The sequence below is a fragment of the Chelmon rostratus genome, chromosome 6, assembly GCF_017976325.1.
Source record: "Chelmon rostratus isolate fCheRos1 chromosome 6, fCheRos1.pri, whole genome shotgun sequence".
Lineage (NCBI taxonomy): Eukaryota > Metazoa > Chordata > Actinopteri > Chaetodontiformes > Chaetodontidae > Chelmon > Chelmon rostratus.
The window spans coordinates 8,928,472-8,948,157 of NC_055663.1; the positions used below are offsets into that span (position 1 = coordinate 8,928,472).

The 19,686-nt window shown below is 43.5% G+C and overlaps 1 protein-coding gene and 1 non-coding gene across 2 annotated transcripts in view; one reads left to right on the forward strand and one right to left on the reverse strand.

The window, feature by feature from the left end:
• The first annotated feature begins 10,864 nt into the window (after positions 1 to 10,864).
• Positions 10,865 to 10,936, forward strand: trnap-ugg. Its single transcript has one exon. It is a non-coding gene; the product is annotated as a tRNA-Pro (tRNA).
• A 1,130-nt stretch (positions 10,937 to 12,066) lies between these two features.
• The window catches only part of lrp5 (low density lipoprotein receptor-related protein 5), a 65,855-nt gene continuing 58,235 nt past the window's right edge, over positions 12,067 to 19,686 (reverse strand). The window contains exons 22-29 of the mRNA XM_041938344.1: positions 19,004 to 19,213; positions 18,751 to 18,876; positions 17,874 to 18,110; positions 17,456 to 17,566; positions 17,114 to 17,353; positions 16,883 to 17,025; positions 16,693 to 16,790; positions 12,067 to 16,573 (exon numbers count right to left, since the gene is read on the reverse strand). Coding sequence (XP_041794278.1) covers positions 16,249 to 16,573; positions 16,693 to 16,790; positions 16,883 to 17,025; positions 17,114 to 17,353; positions 17,456 to 17,566; positions 17,874 to 18,110; positions 18,751 to 18,876; positions 19,004 to 19,213 — 1,490 coding nt within the window. The 3' untranslated portion in view covers positions 12,067 to 16,248. The remainder of the gene's footprint in view (positions 16,574 to 16,692; positions 16,791 to 16,882; positions 17,026 to 17,113; positions 17,354 to 17,455; positions 17,567 to 17,873; positions 18,111 to 18,750; positions 18,877 to 19,003; positions 19,214 to 19,686) is intronic.

Here is a 19,686-nt window from a genome sequence, read left to right on the forward strand (position 1 = left end):
GAATCACACCATCACACCATCAACTGTACGTTTGCGATCTCTCTCTTAATCAATCAATCTCTAGATCAATCCCATTTCAGGAAAATAGACACACAGACACAGTAGATCTGTTGATCTCGTGTAGAGAAAAACAGCATTTTTCCTGATATTTTCTTTATTTAGTTCTTTATGAGAAAATACAAGGACTTTTACGTTTGTATGAATTAATGAAATTACTTTAAATTTTCTAATCAATCTTGATAGTGATTTAGACTTTTTAATGCCTAATGCAAGTGTCCCAGATTACAAAGACATCAGCTTTTCACGCGAGGATCTGGAGCAGGTGAGATCTGCGTTGGATAGATTCTTCATCTATGTTAACAGTACTGGACATTTACGATAAACCGAGGGAACCAACCTCTTTAGAAAAAACAAGATTAACTCCAAGCCCTGGGTTTTATGAGTTCCAGGCTTTGTAGAACTGTTAAACGGGGCTGATAATCATAAGAAGACCATACTGGCTATTCTGGATTCCTCCAGTGGCTCCCATGCTGGGTTTAGCATGGAGTCTGTTAGCAGCCCATCTGCTCCAATTTCTCAAGCTGTTGAGCTACAGCCTAGTTTCTGTCCTGTCTGGTTCACCAGCGTCCCTGCTAGCCACCGGCCTGCTAGCCTCTTGCCAGCTCCAGCTCCTAAGTCTGGAAGCCACTGGCCACCTATCCTCCAGTCTCCTTTCTGGGAGGCCCAGTTAGCTTTTAAGATGTTCTTCTGGAACGGCCTCCAGAGGGACTGACATCGTGCCTCTCAGCTGCCCCAGATCCCCATCCTCCCCACTGACCAGCATCATGGAGGTACCACTGCCCTGTGCCATGGAGGTTCCGCTACCCAGCACTCCGGTTGACATCTCAACAGTTCCTGGGTTGATCAAGGGCAAGACTGCTCTTGGGTCTGCTGACACCTTGTCCGTTCCTGAGTCTGACACTGATATCATTCCGAGTCGGTAGTCCGGTCAACAACTGCTCCTGGTTCCCAGTTGGCAGCACCCAACACCCACCTCTGAGCTGCAGCAGTCTTGTGTTCCTGTGCTGCAGTGATCCACTGAGCCGGAGCTGCAGCTGTTTCCGGCTCCTGAGCTGCAGCAGTCATCAGTGCCAGTGTTGCAGCAAACTTCTGTTTCTGCTGAGCTGCAGCAGCCTTTTGTGGTGGTGTCTAAATGGCCTCCTGTTTCTCTGGCCTCAGCAGCTCCCCTGACAGTCTCCCTGTTGCTGGCCCTGTTGGTGGCCTCCAACTCAGGTCTTCTGCCACTGGTCTCTGGTCCTGATCTCCAGCCATGTCACCAGCTTCCAGAGGTATCCCAGCTACGCCGTTGACCTCCAGCCCGACCACCACAGGGGTTTCGCCTTCGTCACCAGCCTCCTACCTGAACTCCAGAGGGTTCTGCCTTCTTTGTCGGCCTCCTACCTGAACTCCAGAGCTATTCTGTCTTCTTTGTCAGCCTCATAACTGACCTCAAGAGGGGGTTCCTCCTCCATCGCTGGCCTACTGCCCGACCTCCAGAGAGGTTCTGCCTTTGACACCGCCCTCAGACCAGTCGTGCCCTTACTGTCAGCCTCGTCCGCCTTCTCAGTTTTCAGGCTGTCCTCCAAAGCGACCGTGACTCTTTGGTCGTCCTCTTGCCAGACCTCCCAAGCGGTTCCTACTCCTCCTCTGTCCAGCCCCAGGTCACCACTTGAGATCTCCTGCTCCGCCACTGTCCATTCCTTCATTCTGCAGCTCCCCTGCCCCTGAAATGGCAGACAAAAGAACACATGTTAGCTGTACATAAATAAAATATGCATCAAACATATTGGAGTCTACTTTATTGTTTCAAAGATATAATACATACACATATGAATGAATAAATGAATGAATGAATATGTGGGAATCAATGAATGAATATGTGTAAATATATAGAATTAAAGCCAGTGTTAAATTAACATACCAACAAAATCCACAATACCCTCATAGTGCTGAAATGTAGCAGATGCCGGTGGAGACCGAAGGCATGTACAAATGATGTTGCGCCTTCCTTCCGCCTAAACTGAGCGGTGATCAGTGAGACTGAGATCTCTTAAAAAGACGCATATTAAACCGTGTACAAATACTATAACTTAAATGCCTTGATCTCAGCTACCAAATGTTCTATTATTGTTATTATCATTATCACTGACTACCGCTGGTACTAGTAAGGCTGTAAGCAGAGCAGCATTATCAGTAAATGGTTTCTTCAGTCCAACATTTTTGCATTGTGCTCCTGCATCATTATGTCTGGGATATAGAGTGTTGATGACTGTGTGTGCCCCTTGGCAAAGAAACTCAAAAAATGCAGCTGCTTCATTAATTTTAGATACAGTAAGATGACACACTTCCAGTTTCAGTGAAGCACCTGCTGCTCTGTTTGCACCATGTGGACATCTGGTCCATTCACTAAACCAGGGCAGCTTATTGTGGGATGTGTTGGTGAAATCCTTTCCTGTTTTACATCTCAATAGAGATCAATCTTGTGCGATTTGTCCATCTGCTTTTATGATAAAAGCTTGGTAATACTGTATCTATATTATATTTGATAGCCGCTTTGTCCATTTTAAAAATAGTAAATGTTTCACTTATGAAGGCGATGATAGGCCATAAAATAAGTATGACTTCCAATCTGGTTCAAAGGCTATTCAGGGTGACTGGCTAAAATAAAGTGCCTTTGAAGGTATATCAGTGCTAATGTTGTTTTTGTTCTGATAATCACACCTTCATATTAGATAGCTCCAACAAGTATTCTGTGTTGTCTTGTGAGACACTTTGTAGAGCGGCTTTTTGATTGTCATTGCAGCATATTTATAAATCTCCAAAATATTCATCATACAAGGTGAAAAATATTATTCCACCATTCACAACAAAATAGATTAACCCCCCCCCCCAAAAAAAAAAAAAAAACTTAAAACCTCAGTGTCCACTTACTATTTTAACCACACTACTCCATCTTAGCAGCAGTTGTGATCATGCGGTCGAAGGTTCCAGAAAAGTGTGTGACTTTGAGTCTCATTCAAATCAGTATCGTATGGGGCTACAACAGTGACTGAATTTTGGCATAGAAAAATACAATTTAGTATTGAAAATAGATTCTGAACTGATAAAAGAAATGTTGGCATTGAAACACTTGTATCGTGAAAAGGTGTGTGTATAAAATGTGGGTCCTCATCCTTTTTGGCTGGTCCAAGCACCCGCAGCCGTCAGGGCTCACGTTCACTGTGTGGTACATTCAGTGAACCAATCACTGAATAGGTTTTCATATAGTGGGTTTCATCACGCGTCGTAAACTACAAGAGGTGGTGAGATTTCAAAAAAATTCAAAACGTGTCAAACCACATGTAAAAAACAAAACAATCTAAATACACTCTCTATTCGTTAAGTCTTTTTTATTACACAGAAAAACAGAACAACAGTTTTATCCAAACTGTACTATTATACTGTATGCACTGCGGCAGAAAGTACTACAAGATGTAGGAATGTGTCCTTACGTACAGTTGTAGATAAGTCATCATAGGGGTGATAAGTTCACGAAGCCTTAAGCAGAAAACTGATCGTATCGAGGCAAGTGGTATACTTCCAAGTTCAAGACTGCCTTGTATTCTGAATATTCTGAATCCCATATTGCTTCCTTTTTTTCTTTATTTTATACAGATTAGCAACAACAACTCACCCAAAATAATAATGATAATCTTTATTTATAGAGCACCTCACTTATAAAATCCGCATTACAAAATGCTTAAAAATGGATTTAAAGGAGACCAATCAGATGCCCTGACCGCAGAGCTGTGTCCCCTTTGGTTCTTAGCTGGGCCTCTGGAACAGACAAAAACCTCAGGATCTCAAAGGGCATACTGACTTGTGCAGTACTAAGAAGTCAGTGACATAGCAGAGAGAAAGAGGCCGTGAAGGGCCTTAAAAGAAACATAGATTGATAGCTGATATAAGCTAATGTTAGCTATGATGGATGACATTAGCTTACACTTACTATGATGGCTGACATTAGCAATGATAGCTGAAATTAGCTAATATTAGCTATGATAGCTGACATTAGCTAACGTTAGCTATGATAGCTGATATTAGTTAACGGTAGTTATGATGGCTGACATTAGCTAACATTAGCTATGATGGCTGATAAGATAAGACAACGTTAGCTATGATGACTGACATTAGCTAATGCTAGCTACAATGGCTGACATTAGCTAACATTAGCTATGATGGCTGATATAAGCTAACACTGGCTATGATGGCTGATGTTAGCTATGATGGCTAATAGTAGTTAACGTTAGCTATGATGGCTGACATTAGCTAATGCTAGCTATGATAGCTGACATTAGCTACCACTAGCTATGATGGCTGACGTTAGCTATGATGGCTGACATTAGCTAGCATGAGCTATGATGCGTGACATTAGCTAACATTAGCTATGATAGCTGACATTAGCTAGCGTTAGCTATGATAGCTGACATTAGCTACCACTAGCTATGATGGCTGACATTAGCTATGATGGCTGACATTAGCTAGCATTAGCTATGATGAGTGACAACCTTTCCTCTCCACGCCAAGACGGTAATAGAAAATTGAAACCGCAAATCAATAATGCTCAAAAAACATATCACCTGAAAAGAAGACAGACATGAAAAAAATCTGAAAAACTCATCATTGAAAAACACATGAAAATATAATTAACATCAAAATAAAATGAAATGATTTTTAATGTTTGTGTTTTATTTTTCTGAGGCACTTTTTTCAGTGCAACTTTCTCAGATACAAGTGTTGTAAGGCTGAGCTTTCCTTTATCAGTTCAGATCTTGTTTTCAATGCTACATTTTATTTATGATGGCTTTAAATATCTATGTGTCGGTCCCACTTTCTGACTCAGTGTGTGTGTGCGTGGGTGATAAGCCTTTCATCTTCTGTCAGATAAAGATGGCAGACTATCAGATCAGCTGTTAAGCTGTTAACCTCTCAAGTTATGTTCATGGAAATGGGATTGGTCTTTCCTGTAAATCTCCTCTCCCGTTTTGCTGTTGTGGAGACGACAGACCATCACAGACCTCCAGTGTTGCCGGTGTGTCTGGACTGAAGGTGGCAGCTATTTGACTAACCTCCCCTCCGTCACTTCAGTCCCAAACACTGAAGTGGCCTGAGTGGCTGAGATATGTCTGCTGTCACAGCTTTGGGTCCACAGACAGCGTAAACGAGGAGCGCTGTCACACACAGCAGGTCTAAGTGTCCTCCATGCCTGACACAGTTCACCATTTACAGCACATGACACATTTTGATGCTGTTGCATATTAGGAATTCAGACTCTGATAATTCATGCTGTCTACACTCTTCTTTTTTAGTGATGCAGATTGAACTGAACAGATTTTTTTTTTAAATGTCTTGGAAGATCCTTCATTGACCTACGTGGCCTGCTGCACTAATGCATCCTATCTTCACATTGTCACCACCAGCTTCATCAGCTAAACAGAAAGTCTGTGGATGACAGGTTGCATACTGGTGGGGATCAGCTCTCAACCTCAGTACAGAGTAGACTGTCAGTAGACTGTCGGGTGTTTGAAGTTAATGTTTCTGGTGTCTGAATATTTCTATCAGTGTGAAACAGGTAAATTCACCACCAGGTAAATAAATGTAAGAGGGGCGTTCTGTTGTTTTGGAAGGTGTATGCGGTTGAGCCTGCACTGAGGGCAATTATAAATTCAATGGTTTTTTGAAAGGCATGTCTGCCTTGTATCACTGCTACTTGATGTAGCTACAGCTCAGGCAAAACTGGACTTGCCTGATTTCACAAAGCAATCTCAACCCTTCAATTGCAACAAATGGTCATCCTCAGCAAATGGAGTTTGATCCGTTGTTTTAATGTGAGCAGAGTATAAAACTGTGGTCACATGATAGCAAGTGGTTCCACGTGGGAGATCTAAGCCCAGTTAGAGCGTTACATCCACAGGATCCTTAAAGTTACGCGTCTTTAGGATTGGTATGTGTTTAGATGGCATAATGCTGTATTCATATTGCAAAAAAATGTCAATTTAACTGAAGCTAAAGAATCTGCCCTGGCTGAAACATGTTGTTTGGAAACTTGAGCATACTGTCTGTAACCAGGTCTGCTTAACTGCAGGGAAACATGAGAGTGATGTAAACTCCGGCAGCCCTCTGTCCCATCGCCCTCCGTAGACCCTAATGACGAGTTTCACATTGTCCTCCCCATATGTCCCGATTCTGTTGGAAACCTGTGATCTGCCTGTACCCTCCCTCTCTGCTGCGGCTGAATAAAAGTCAGGCCCTCCTCCCTGACACCTTACAGCACAGTCTCAGCCACTGTTTGGTGGAAACTGTCAAAAGGGAGAACTGTGGGAACCACAGACAGGCATGTCTTGCTGTCTGTCCATGGAAAGACACAGAAGAACCACGTTTCTAGCAATCTGTTTTTAATTCAACCCCTACGAAGAGTTAATCCACACGTCTTGGCCGAACATTTGGCTCTAGAAGTGCAGTGACATAGCGACGGCTCACACAGCTTGTTAGTTCACCAACTAGCTATAATGGTAGCTGTATTTAGCGAGGTAATGGCTAACGCGCTAACCAGCCGGGGCATGCAAGCGTCGTCGGTCACAATAGCCTCCCAAGCTTCTTTCTATTGTCTCTGCACTGGGCCGTTTACTCCCCCCTGGCATTTTGTTCTCAGGATTGTTCATCATTTCATTCAATATAGGGTCAATGAAGAGGAAAAAAGCTCTCTGAGCTAACGAGGACGTATGTGCACCATGCCTGCAAACCATATCTCTGTTAGAGGAGGGTCAGCAGCACTGGATGGTGAAGCACAGCCATAAGCTCCGATAGCTTCCTCCCAAGTCAGCACTGTCAGGTTTTTAAATGCTGGTGTGACCAGGCCGCCTCTGACGCCTGATCCAGGTTTCTGATCCCTGTCTGCTGTGCTCCCATGTGCCTCCTGCCACCTGTACTGGTATGCAGGTGTGCAGGAGTGCGTCAGGTAAATATTGTCAAGTGTGATCGTCACTGTCTTTCCTAAATTTTCGTCTTAAATATATCAGAAAAAACACGGCAGTGAGTTTTTGAGAGCTAGTATTGATGCTGATATGCAGTGAGGTAACTGATTACAAGCTGCAGTCTAACTCTGTAGGCCCATAGGTGAGGTCACTTGGCAGGTGTAGTGCTTTTTTTTTGAGGGGGTTCTTAGCGGTGAGGGAGGAGAGGGAGCATTAAAAGAATTTCGGGAGAAGAGAGGGAGATAAAACGGAGGAGGCAGAAAGAGAAAGAGAAAACATGACCCGCAGGTTCCAGGCAGCTGGTTTAATTACAGAGCGGCAAGCACACAGAGAGAATAAAGGGGGAGAAAAAACAAAAAGGAGTTGTAGAAGTTGTGGTGCTGGTCTCCACCTCTTCCCTGCCTCTGTTCAGCCCTGTGCACCTGTCTGCCAGCTGGACAACCCTCACTGGAAAGTTGCCCACTTCACCTGGACAAACTGGCTGCCTTCGTTCTATGCTGACCTCAGTGAAGGCGCTCTCAGACGAGTTCCTTGTGTCCCATCTGTGTGTTTGCACTGTTCAAGTCAAGCCGGGTTTACTCAGAAGTAATTGCTGATGAATGCATTAGCTTATTAAAAACAAATTGAAGTTTAAGAAATATATACTTTTAGATTTTTAGACCAATTTGCAAAAACTTGAGGCTTCTCTGAGAAAAGCACCATCACAGAAAAACATAAAAATCCAGATTAAAATGAATGTGACAGCATCTGACAGCAACATGGAATAGCACACGTATTCCCTGTTGTCACTTATTTCCAGTGCTAACATATAGGGCATCAGACATAATGCTGTGGATCTTTAATTTGTCTGCAAACAAAAACCAGTGTAATCAGAATAAAAGCTGCTGTAAAGTACATTCAGATTCTACTCATTCTAGTTTGGGGGTTTAAAAGTTAGGGGTTTTTTTTACATTTGCAACAGAATGTGGCTGAGGTCTAATATATTAATGTAGATTGGACCCACCCCAGAGAATCTAAGGATGCAGGATACTACTATGTGCTCTCATGTCGTATTAAAATTGTAAGAGAGAGTGATGTAAATGTATGTCAGCACTCTAAGGGGCAGATCAAGGCAGGATATATTCCATATCTTCAAAGAGTTTGAAGATGTTAATCTTTTAACTGCTCACAAACATTTCATTTTACTATTTAAAATGTTTCATTCATGTCTTAGAACAGCTGGCCGCTGTGGCTTTTTACAAACGTTACTCAAACAGGTGGAAATCGTGCTCTTGTTGGGGACTATTTTCAGTGGCGGATTAATCGATATTTGGTGCTCAAGCAGGATGGTGCATGTGGGATTGAATGAAAATAAACTATGTGTGTGTTCATGGTAATAAAGGAACATGTCACCCAGTGCAACAGTGTGACTTATTGTTGTTTTTTAAATAGTTTTTGGACAACACTTTTTGATACACACACACACACACACACACACACACACACACACAGTATACTTGTTTATACGATGCGTTCACTGCAGGTTTGAGTGTTTCAAATGGAGCATGGAACATAGACCCACTTCAGCTTTCTCCATAAGGAAACCAACTGTTGCCCGAGGCGAGGACTAACACATGGCAACAACAGGATGCATTCTGTAGCAGATCTGAACAATACAATATGTTGTAGATCCAGATAATGCTACACAATATCCCGCTGGTTTATGTATAGAGGGTGTCCAGATCATGTAACGGCATCAAATGTGATGACAATAGCAGTAAACGTTTGGTTACCTCAGTAGAAAATGGAAATGGCCTTTAGCTTCAGAGTTCCAAACACAATAGACTGAACAGAAGAACCACATAGAACTAAAGCTGTGCATCTTTGTAGGTGCTGTGGAGCTGGTTCACACACACACACACACACAGCTGTGGCCTGAGGGCATCATTAGAGCCACATTACTACTGCTGGACACCAGGAGGATGGATTTACAACGTCACTGGGAAATTCCCTCTCACCTTAAAGAAGAAGACCGGGACAGAGAGCTGCTGCTAGCCTGGAGGCGAGAGAACAGAGGAAGCAGGAGGGTTGCTGGTTCAAATGCCTGGGAAAGTCTTCCGCAGGAGGTGAGCGGGGGGTCATTATACCACAGGGATGGCATTGGCATCATTCCAGTCACGAGTATGATTCCGCTGAAATGTTTATGACTAGTGTTTTATTTGAATTTCCGTTTGTTGAACACATTGAGCAGATGTTGGCCTTGTAAGGTGAGGTGATCAGGTGTATCTGATAAGACTATGGTGGGCTGCTGGAGGTGGAACTGCCACCACCCCTGTTAATCTTCCATGAGAAGTAAAGCCCCATCAAAGGCACCGAGGGCAAAGTTCAAATCTATGAAGTGTGGCCTGTAAGAGCTGGAAAAGCAATGTGACCAATCAAACTGTAAACTCCTGAGAACCTGAGACATGGCCTCATGTACAGAACTAACCCTTGAGTTAGACATCGCTGATGGTCTGAAACCTTAGTATTGTCACTTTTTAATATTTTGTACTATATTAGAAACAAGCACAAACTTTTTGATTGAATTCCTATGTATATGCTAAAGGCTTGTATTACATAGGGAGGCTAATGATATGTGTGGCTCGTGCACCACTTTTGGTCCAGACGAATCTCAACTATTATAAGGATTGTCAAGAAATTCAGTTCTGACATTCATGTTTCCAGCAGGGTGAATCAAGTTAAATGTTTCTGTTTATTTTCAATACTTTGGTTTATGACCAAATACCTGCAAAACTAAGGGCATAAACAAACTCTGTACCTCAACTCTTATACTTTATCACAGACAGTTTTATAGGGTTTTCCTGACACACAGTAATGCACACTTGGTCCCTGGTCTCCTCGTGTTAAAGCACTCCTGATTTCACTAGCATGCTCTAAAATCGTATGTTTGTATGTAAAATTAAAAAATTTGTATATCTGTTTTTCTGTTAGTCTGACTTTTCTCTGCCTAAAGGTCTAATCTTTGTGGAGTGAGGTCCAGCTAATGGTCAAATAGAAACCCTGTACTGTATACACACAGTACCTGTCATTCTCTAAGAGAGATAATGAATTTAGTTGATGTGCTGTCATGCAGATCAGACCAGACTGCCATGGAGAGCGCTGAACCTCAGCATGATGTTTTTCATACCAGTTTATCTACATTCCAGCTGGGCGGCGAGCTCTGAGAATGGACTTGGCTGTAAAAATAGCACACCTCTTGAGCTTTTAAAGATGATGCAAAGAGCATGGAAGGGTATGAAGAAAGACGACTTGCAAGCTGACAATTTTTATGTTTGTTCGTTATGTTTCTGCGTCTTTTCCTCTCTTACGTCCTTGCAGGAATCATCCTATCATTCATTCCTTCTTTTCCTCCCTCCTAATCAAACTAGCATCTGTGATCGTCCGTACTGAAATAGAGCATATAGGCACCCCGGCCCAGAACAATGGCAGCTCTGTGGGAGGCCCAACAAACAGTGGTTGGTGTGTGTCTCCCTCTCTGGCTGAGCGTGCCCCAAAGACAATTGTACTGCACTGCATGAGATGCTAAGCTTAAACTAAAATAACTGAACTCATTACATCTGTAATTAACAGGCTTATTGATAGCAGACATTTCGATGTGCCATAGCATAAAAAAGAACAGGTGTAATTAATGTTGACAAAAGTCATACGAATTAAAAACAGTATAGTGTGATTAGTTTGTCCTACCACTAGATGTCCCCCATACACCACAAACAACATGAGGACATGGGCGAAAGAGACGTGTCAATACCTCTGCTGTTGCACCGTAATGCAGCGGCTCGTTGGTCTAGGGGTATGATTCTCGCTTTGGGTGCGAGAGGTCCCGGGTTCAAATCCCGGACGAGCCCTAGCTTTTGCTGTGCGTGTCATCAGCTCACATGTTTGTTTTGATTTAGAATCAGCTCCATCTGCCAGGTTTGTGCACAAACAAAGGACTTTGACACTGGCATTTTGTTCCTCTAAATGTGTTCACACAGAAATAGAAAAAATACAGCTAAAGGAGAGTGAAACAGATCTTATGCACATTGACACTGTATAAATCAGCTTTTTTTTTTTTTAAAGCACTCACTGTATGATCGCTGCATCATCGGATCCATAAATACCTGCCAAATTTTCTGCAGTAGAACTTAATTTGACCAAGAAACACCTTTATTTCTACTTTTTCTGTCATTTTGCACACCATGTGCCACAGCCTTACAAATACGATTAATTCACTTCACTGAGAAGAGTTAGCACGGGAGACTAATTCTAATTAAAAAAAAGAAAAAAGAAAGAACTTCCTCAAAGTGAGCCATAACATAATTTTCCATCTGACATTTCAGTAACAGCTTCTTTGCCTCTTTGAGAGATGCAACATGTGCTGATCATCGATCACTCATTTTCACAGTCAGACCTGCTTGAATTTCAAATATCTTTGGAAACAAAGACAGAATACTGATGCTTCTCCAGTTTTAGGCAAAAGCAGAAGAGAAATAAATGGATTAACAAAAGTAAAGCTGGACGAGTGTAGGAGCAAGCACCTGACCTGACAGTATCCAGGCTCAGGAGCTGCTCCTGCTGATCACGACTACAAGCGTTCCTTCCACTGCTGCTGGCACCACTTCACCTAAATGGAATGCGGCTATTATTTTCCTGCTTTAGGACGTTAACGGTCTACAGCAGGAACAGGACAGCTGTGTTCCATTTAGGTTTAGGTGTTCCAGTCCTGCTATTGTGCATGCTGGTTTACAGCCATGGCTTATCATCATTAATGTTATTAGTTCCACCTGTACTTTCCTTCAATTGTCTGCTGTGATAAGCTTATTGCTGTTACTTACCATAGATTGGTAGTCAAAGATCTTGTTCTACTGTGATTACTACCGATGTTGTAACTATTACTGCTGGGGCTCAGTCCATACCACCTTGCACAGGAAACAAGAAAACCCTCCGCATTCATAGACCTTTGACTCAAGGGTAACGGACACAACAACATTCCTTAAAATAGAACCTTTATTATATAAAAATGCTTTTGATACAAAAAATGTCACGAGTGTAAATTACACAAAGCATTTTTAGCTGAGACAACAAATACAGGGTTTTAAGGAGTTGTACTGACACAGTGGTTTGAGGCAGGGCCTACAGCCCTTCACAAAATGAGTTGTGCTGCTCAGAGAGTTCCCACTGACTCACACAGATCCTACTTCAGCTGCTATCTGGAAATCCACCTCCAGCCAGTCACCTGACATCAGCTGTGATGTCACCTGGCAGGAGTTGGATTCATCAGGTGTCGGCAACGAGATGAATGCAAATTCCAGAAGTTCCCCACCTCCAAAAGTGCTGGCATACTTTCCTATCAGGAAACTGCAATGCTCTCTAGGCTCAGTGACCGTCAGTGATTGTTCTGGAAGAGACACACTCATTAATTCATGGCTACGTTCACCTTTGCTTACTTCTTGGAGGCTGGAAAACACCAGGGGACAACAAAAATGTCCGTCTGAGCTCTTATTTGTCTTTAAGCTTTGCTGGCAAGAAAGAAGAAGCTTTAAGTGTTCTCTTTCATCCAAAATTGTTTCAGTAAATCTTAGGATGATTTATATTGCTGCAACTCCACAACCCAGGTGAAAAGCCAAAATACCGTCGTTCTTCTTCAAAAACACTTATATATATCTCTTGGGAAAAAATAAGATCTCTTTTTTTCTTGTAAGTGCATAAGATGTCTTTCTACTTTTTGTTGCTATGTTGATAATATTAGAATATAATAGTAATAATAATAAAAAGAAGAAAAAGATCAAGAACAAGAAGAAGAAGAAGGAGGAGGAGGAGGAGGAGGAGAGGAAGTGCTGGATAAACCGTGAAAACACAGTTTGTCTCCTCATAGCAGGCTGAATATAATCCAGAGGTCCAAACAATTATCCATATAGGTCCAAAGCCCAAAGCTAGACCACGACAGTACCTGACGAGAATTACTGAGTTTGTTTTTGTTGTTTTTTATGCATACAGACCCCAGAGGTAGGAAAATAACAAGGAAAACATTCTCCACCTGCACTCATACTAGAAAACAAGACTTAAAACCTAGGTAGCGCCCCCTAGAGGCTACAGTGTTCAGTTAACCCCCCCATAATCCAAGTTTTGGGAAACAACATGCTGATGACTTTGATTTCCTTAAAGCTGTAATGGTCGTGGGAACAGCTAGTAAACTTTGTCCCAAGAGTTGATAATGTGAAGATTCACACCAAAAACACCTGGAGTTACTGAGAAAAAGTACAGTAACTTCATTATACTGCTGACTGAGTCTAGTGCCTTTCTTTACTTCTAACTGCCACAGTAGTGCTTCGTATTGTGTCCTCCAGACCAAGCAAAATCTGATGCGGTGAAGTTGCCTTGTTCTCATCCAGAACCGATAGAGTCCTAGTTACACATGCAGCACTTGTTTGGAATAAATTATGAGCTATGTCGATCCGAAGAGCAAAAGTCATGGGGTTGCCTGTCTTTGGAATTCATCCTCAAGGGACCATGACCATCCACAGAAGATTTCATAGAAATCTGTCCTGTAGTAGTTCAGATAGTTTGCAAAATGTGAGATCAAAGGCAGGGCAAAAAAAAAAATCTGAATCATGTTTGACTTGAAGTCTCTGCAGGATGTTTTAAAGTTTACTATACTGGAGGCGAGCAACTGCACAACTCAAGGCCTCAGCATTCTTCAAACCAAGTGCTTGACTGAAACACATTCTCAAGCCCACTCCACACAGTGATCGGCTGGGCGTGTGGAGGTGTGAAGGTAGGTCACGTCAAGACTACAAAAACACACAGGAGAGTTCTCGGGGAGAGATTGGGGAAGATTCATCAGAAGCACTGTGAGACCTGATTTCTGCTGAACAGCTCTGAATAACGTGTGTCAGTGGGAACTCTTTGAACGTTTCCAAAAAAGACTCCTTCAAACCAGACACGGCGACTGACACAGAAACATACATAATGATCTACACACAAACAGAAATACAAATAACAAAGGTCGCTATAAGAATAATTTGTTATTCACTGTAAAATAGCTTCATGATCTATTGTCACTATCAGAGTGGTAATTTTGGGCGTTCTGTGTAATTATAAGTCATAGTAACTGATATAGTATGTACACAATAGCAGCAAACATACTTTTGGTAAACGGGACGATGAGGGTAAAGTAAATGTGGTGGAAGAGGTTCAGATTCACAATGAAAAGCATTCACTTCTCACAACTCAATCATTGACTTCATTACACATATGTACAATAGCTTTACATGTCGATATTCATTTGGTATGTCGTTGTCAGGTGGTGATTTCATGGGACAGAAAAGGGGACTTGCTGGCAGATTTGTCTTTGTTGATTGGGGAAAGCTCCACCACTTCAAAAGGCCCCGTGTTCGACTACATTGTTCGGTTTGAAATGTGAGGGACACCATTTCAACACAATGTAAAAAAAAGATTTCACACTTATGATCTTGGCCCTATTGCTATGGAGTCAGATCAGCCTCGATATTAACGAATGCACACAGGAGGATTCACAAATGCATTCTGGGATTTCTATAGAAACGACTCTCTCCACATGAATATTCTTCAGTGTACTCAGAAATAGTTATTGTTGTATATATGAGCAGAAAAAAATCCACATATTAAAAAAAATAAGGTTCACCAATGGATTTCTGAGGCACATGCAATGTGTTTTAAATAAATATAATAGAAAACCATATGTATTTAGAAGCATTTTCATCAAAAACATATTTGGATATTGATACATTTCTATCAGACTGCTTCTCATTTGTGAACTTCACTACATTTGTGTGGTGGTTTTTTGAGACTCTCCTGAGGTGGCTGCATTCACAAATGCACTTTTTTCAACCAGGAATTATCTGTAGCCAATCAGATGGCTCCTTTCGTTTCGGCCAATCACATGAGCGAAGACTGGAAGGTATCGTTCGTTAACGTGATCTAATAGCATGGTAGAGTCTGCACAAACTTTTAAATACATTTGTGGATTTCTGCTATATTCATTCAAAGGAGAAATATTTGTGTGTGCATCAGAAATCACAAATAAAATATTTTTTTTATATGTGGATTTGTTTTTCATTATTAATCAACACCTATTTACGTGGAGAGAGTCATTTACATACAGAAGTAAAACCCGAAAAGAATGAATCCTTCTGTGTGCCTTCATGAACACTGAGACTGATCTGACTCCATATATTGCATCCATCCACTCAATCATTCATACTTCTACAAATTCAGTCAGTCAGTCAGTCACATCTGCAAACGTATCTAATTTCCTACATCAAGCCAAACATTCACACGTGCTCGTGTACACAGCGGTTCAGTCATTCATTCATTCATACATCCACTCAACTATCTGTCCTTTGTTTTCTGCGGAGCGGTGGATCAGCCAACATGAATAAAATAGTAAAATAATTTCCTCTCTGATTTATTTTTGTTCATATTATTTTAAAACTATATACAGTCCTGCCGCTGGTCTGGACGCTGTGAGGAAGGAGAAGACAAGTGGTGTGAAGCTGGAGGGGTCAGCCGAGTGGCGGTCCATGCCTTGGCTTCAATCTCAATGATCTGGGGCACTTCAGTTTTCTCACAACACCAGCGCTTTCTGGCAACTCTCACAGTTAGTGAGTTAACTGCACCTGCTGAAGGGTTTAGGGGAGGGCAGGGGCATCATGAGGTGAGGATTTAGGCTTATATTTGGACAAACGGAAGTCTTGAAACGTTGTCATCAAGAAGTGGCCCAGCAAAGGAAGTTTCCTTCTTTTGATGGAATGAAAATTCAAGAGTGGATGTTTTCACTCATCATCTCCTTTTGGTGCCCTGCAGCAAGGCAAGGAGCGCCTCAGGCCTTCACCCGCCACGAGTGAGCGAATCCCAGAGCAGGACACGTGGAAGACAGACACACAGCTGATCAGATGATGGTCACCCTGAGAGCTCCGGGACGACTGGAATGATGAAATGACCGATGTGGGACGTAGGGACTTCGAGCAATGCACTTGAGCCTAACCAGCTGATATGAAGCAGCACGTGTGAGCCGGTCAGGGCTGGAAGTTGGCACGTGAGTTTTTTTCCCTGGTAAAGTGGGCCAGACGAGGCCAGTTCTTGTGGCAAGTGGACTTCATCCCTTCCTTCCTCACAGGGCTCCTGGGCTGTTGGAGGGTCACGAGGAGTCGGTGCAGGGCGAGGGAGGAGGGGGGCACAGGTGGAAGTAGGAGCGCTCGGTGGAAGGGGACGGGGGACAGCTCTCCTCAGCTGACAGGTACTGGGAGCGGGGGGTGGGGGGTGGAGGGTAGGGGTCCGAGTCTGAGTTAAGGTCCATGTAGTACTTGTTGTGTTTGCCGTGGCTGCCGTGGCCCGCGGCCTTCCAGCGGCCCGCTGATGATGCCAGCCCAGCCGGCGGGTGGTGGGGGGTGTAGTCGCTGTCGCAGACGTCAGTGCTGCAGGGAGTGGTGGGTGGGGCGGCACCACGGACTGGGTGGTAGGGTCTGATGGAGAAGAGACACAGAATTACTTAAGATCAGGGTTCAAGTTCACGTTTTCTGTTGAGATGGATATAGTCGACGTGTGTGTGTGTGTGTGACCAGACTGTGTGAGTGTGTGTTACCTGTACGATCTGGTGGTGGATGGACTGTTGGAGGAATAGAAGACCTCTGTGTTGTAGAGAGAGCGGTCGGTAGCTGGGGACGGAGGAGGGTTCAGGATCTACAAACAGAGAATATCTGCCTGTTATCTAACTGTGGAGAGAAAACGGCAAACAGTGTGTGTGCAGACTGCGTGTGTGTGTGTGTGTGTACCTGAGGGTAGAAGGCTCCCTTGGTAGATGACGAGCTGCTGGATGAGGCTCCAGTCACATGGTTCCTGTCATAGAGAGGAGCCCCACTGCTGCTGCTGCCCATCAGGCTGACTGAGCTCATGATGGACTTTCCACAGGAAATACCTGCACACAGCAGTTCACATTTTACAAATCCCACTACACGAGTAATGTTGTAAGCTTAGCACCACCTTTGCTGTGTGTCTGACCCTACCTTGGAAGGTGCCATGCTGCGAGCTGCTGGAGGGGATGAAATTGAGGGGCACATGTGGCGTACCACTGATGTACTCATGAGGAAAAGTCCCACTGGGGCCCTTGTACCGTCGACACACCACACGCTGGCAGACAAAATAAGCTCCCCCGATCACGAAGACGAGCAGGATGATGGCAATGACTGGGCCGATGGTGTTCGGCCCAGTATTAGGGATTCCACTGGAGGGAGGAGACACATACTCTGAAAGAGAAGGAAAAGAAGGAGGCAGAGTCAGTGACAATTTTAAAAGAAGTACGTAACCAGAAACATTACATGTCTGCACGAGCGTGTCAATGTTTTTACCGCAGGCGAGCTCGTCCGATCCATCAGGACAGTCAGAGTAGTTGTCACACTGTTGTTTCTTGGTGATACACTGGTTGTCACCACAGCGGAACTGGTTGGGAGGGCAGATGACTGGAGGAGAGGAAGAAACACCCCTGTCAGTTTCTTATAAGGATATAACAATAAGGCTTTGTATGGCAACATGTTAGAAGAAAAGCCTCGTGATATTAAATACATGCTTTGCACGTGTTTGAGATACCAGATCAGACCAGAAGTATTATTTATGATTCTGTGGTGGGCATGGTGAAGCTGCTTTTAAACTTTATTTCTATGTATTCGTCATAGAACTATTCAGTGGATAGTGAAGCTGTACGTTAACTGAGCAAGTATTCAGTTTTGTGTGTTTAAGTGTTCGGTAAGTAAGTTAGCTTGAACCTACTTTCACAGTCCTGCTCATCAGAGTGATCAGCACAATCGGGTTCACCATTACAGCGTCTCTGAGCATCAATGCAGCCTCCTTTATCACACTGGAACTGGAAGGCTGAGCAAACGGGGCAGTTCTCCTCATCGCTGCTGTCGTCACATTCAGGGAAGCCGTCGCAACGCCAGGCCATAGGAATACAGTCAATCTCCCCTGTGGAGCAGGTGAACTGCTCTGTGGAGCAGGTGGGAGGCTCTGAGAGAGAGAGAGAGAGAGAGAGAGGAGGCAGCATATGTTCACAGAGTGAAGGACGAAAGAGGAAGAGGAGAAAAGGACAAAGAGGGAGGAGCGGTGAGACGTGTAACATTCCATGTAGACGAAAGGAGGGAACACTGAATTTCAGGAGGGATCCACAGAGATCACAGCCCTCAGTGAGTGAAAATCCTGGTGCAGTCAGACCCAAATCTGCCGGAGGAAATTTAGTAGCATGGTGTGGCATGGTGTGACAGGAAATAGTGGGCCCCGTCCTAACATAAATTCTGGTCCAAAAGTTGTTAATTACACAGCGTTTTATCAACATTTCAGTAACCTCTACAATGTCCTTACACTCGCTACAGCCACACAGCATCCCTTCTTCTCCCTTCTGCTTGTAGTATTTCAACATGTAGTTATGAAACAATAGTATAGGTAGACAATATTTCCTGAATGAGAGGTCAGTTGCAACCACTGTCTCAAACTAGCAGGACGATGGAGAGCCTAGTGGTTTCAAGTGTTGAAGTTTAATCAGGTTGAACCCTGTGTGAAGCAAAGGAGGAGGGTTGGTTCCCTTCAGAAGGGAATGTGCAACTTTAAGTCTGACTGCACCATAAACCTGTTGGTGTGGTTTGTTGTTCACCTCCACAGTGCAGCAGGTCCTGCAGTAACACCAGGTGCATGGGACAGGAGCAGCGAGGTGTGCCGTCGCCCTTAGCAATGCAGATGTGAGAACAGCCCCCGTTGTCACGGGAACAAGGGTGGGATGCTGGAGAAATGAAACAGTCATTACTAAAAAGGCAAACACAAACCACAACCTCAACAAAGCTCTACCAATATGACCTGTTGCAATGAACTACACTCTCTGTGTACATGACAGTAACAGAGGTCCATACCAAACTCATGTGGATCCATCTCCTCCACAGCATGGATGGAGGTCAGGTATGATATCCGTCCCTGTATGCGTGTGCGTCCATCTCCAGTCAGTTTGTCCACCCGCTCTATCATCTGCTGCTGCCGGTCGATCCAGTACAGATGATCTCCCAGAACTGTCAACCCCATTGGCTGGAGAATGTTGGAGTCCTGGAGGACGATGCGATTGGCTCCTGGAGGAGATAAAATGGTTTCATAAAAAATATGAAAATAGCATATCCCGACCAATTCTGGATTTTTGAAGTTGATACCAATGCCAATATTGAAAGTAAAAAAAAAACCCTTCTCAGAGTTTTGATGCCAGTGAACAATGTCCTCAAGGTCCAATATCTCCCTCAACACAGTTGGGCAACAGCTGCAGTCCTCCAAGTCCAAGCAACTTTTCTTCAGACTACTTGAGATGTTTGGATCTTTTTATTCTTTTTATTGACTCGAGTTTGAATGAGTCACTCACTAATGACAGTCAAGTTTTCAAGTCACTTGAGTCATTAAGTCAGTCACCCAGAGGTTGGTGAACCCACCAGCCCCAGGACCCACAGGGCACGAATGACATCATTTACTCTTCCAGACTTTCCAAATGTTATTGGACCAAATGGATCAAACTCTGATAGTGAAAAAGTCATTTTGTGGGGGCTGTGACGCTCAA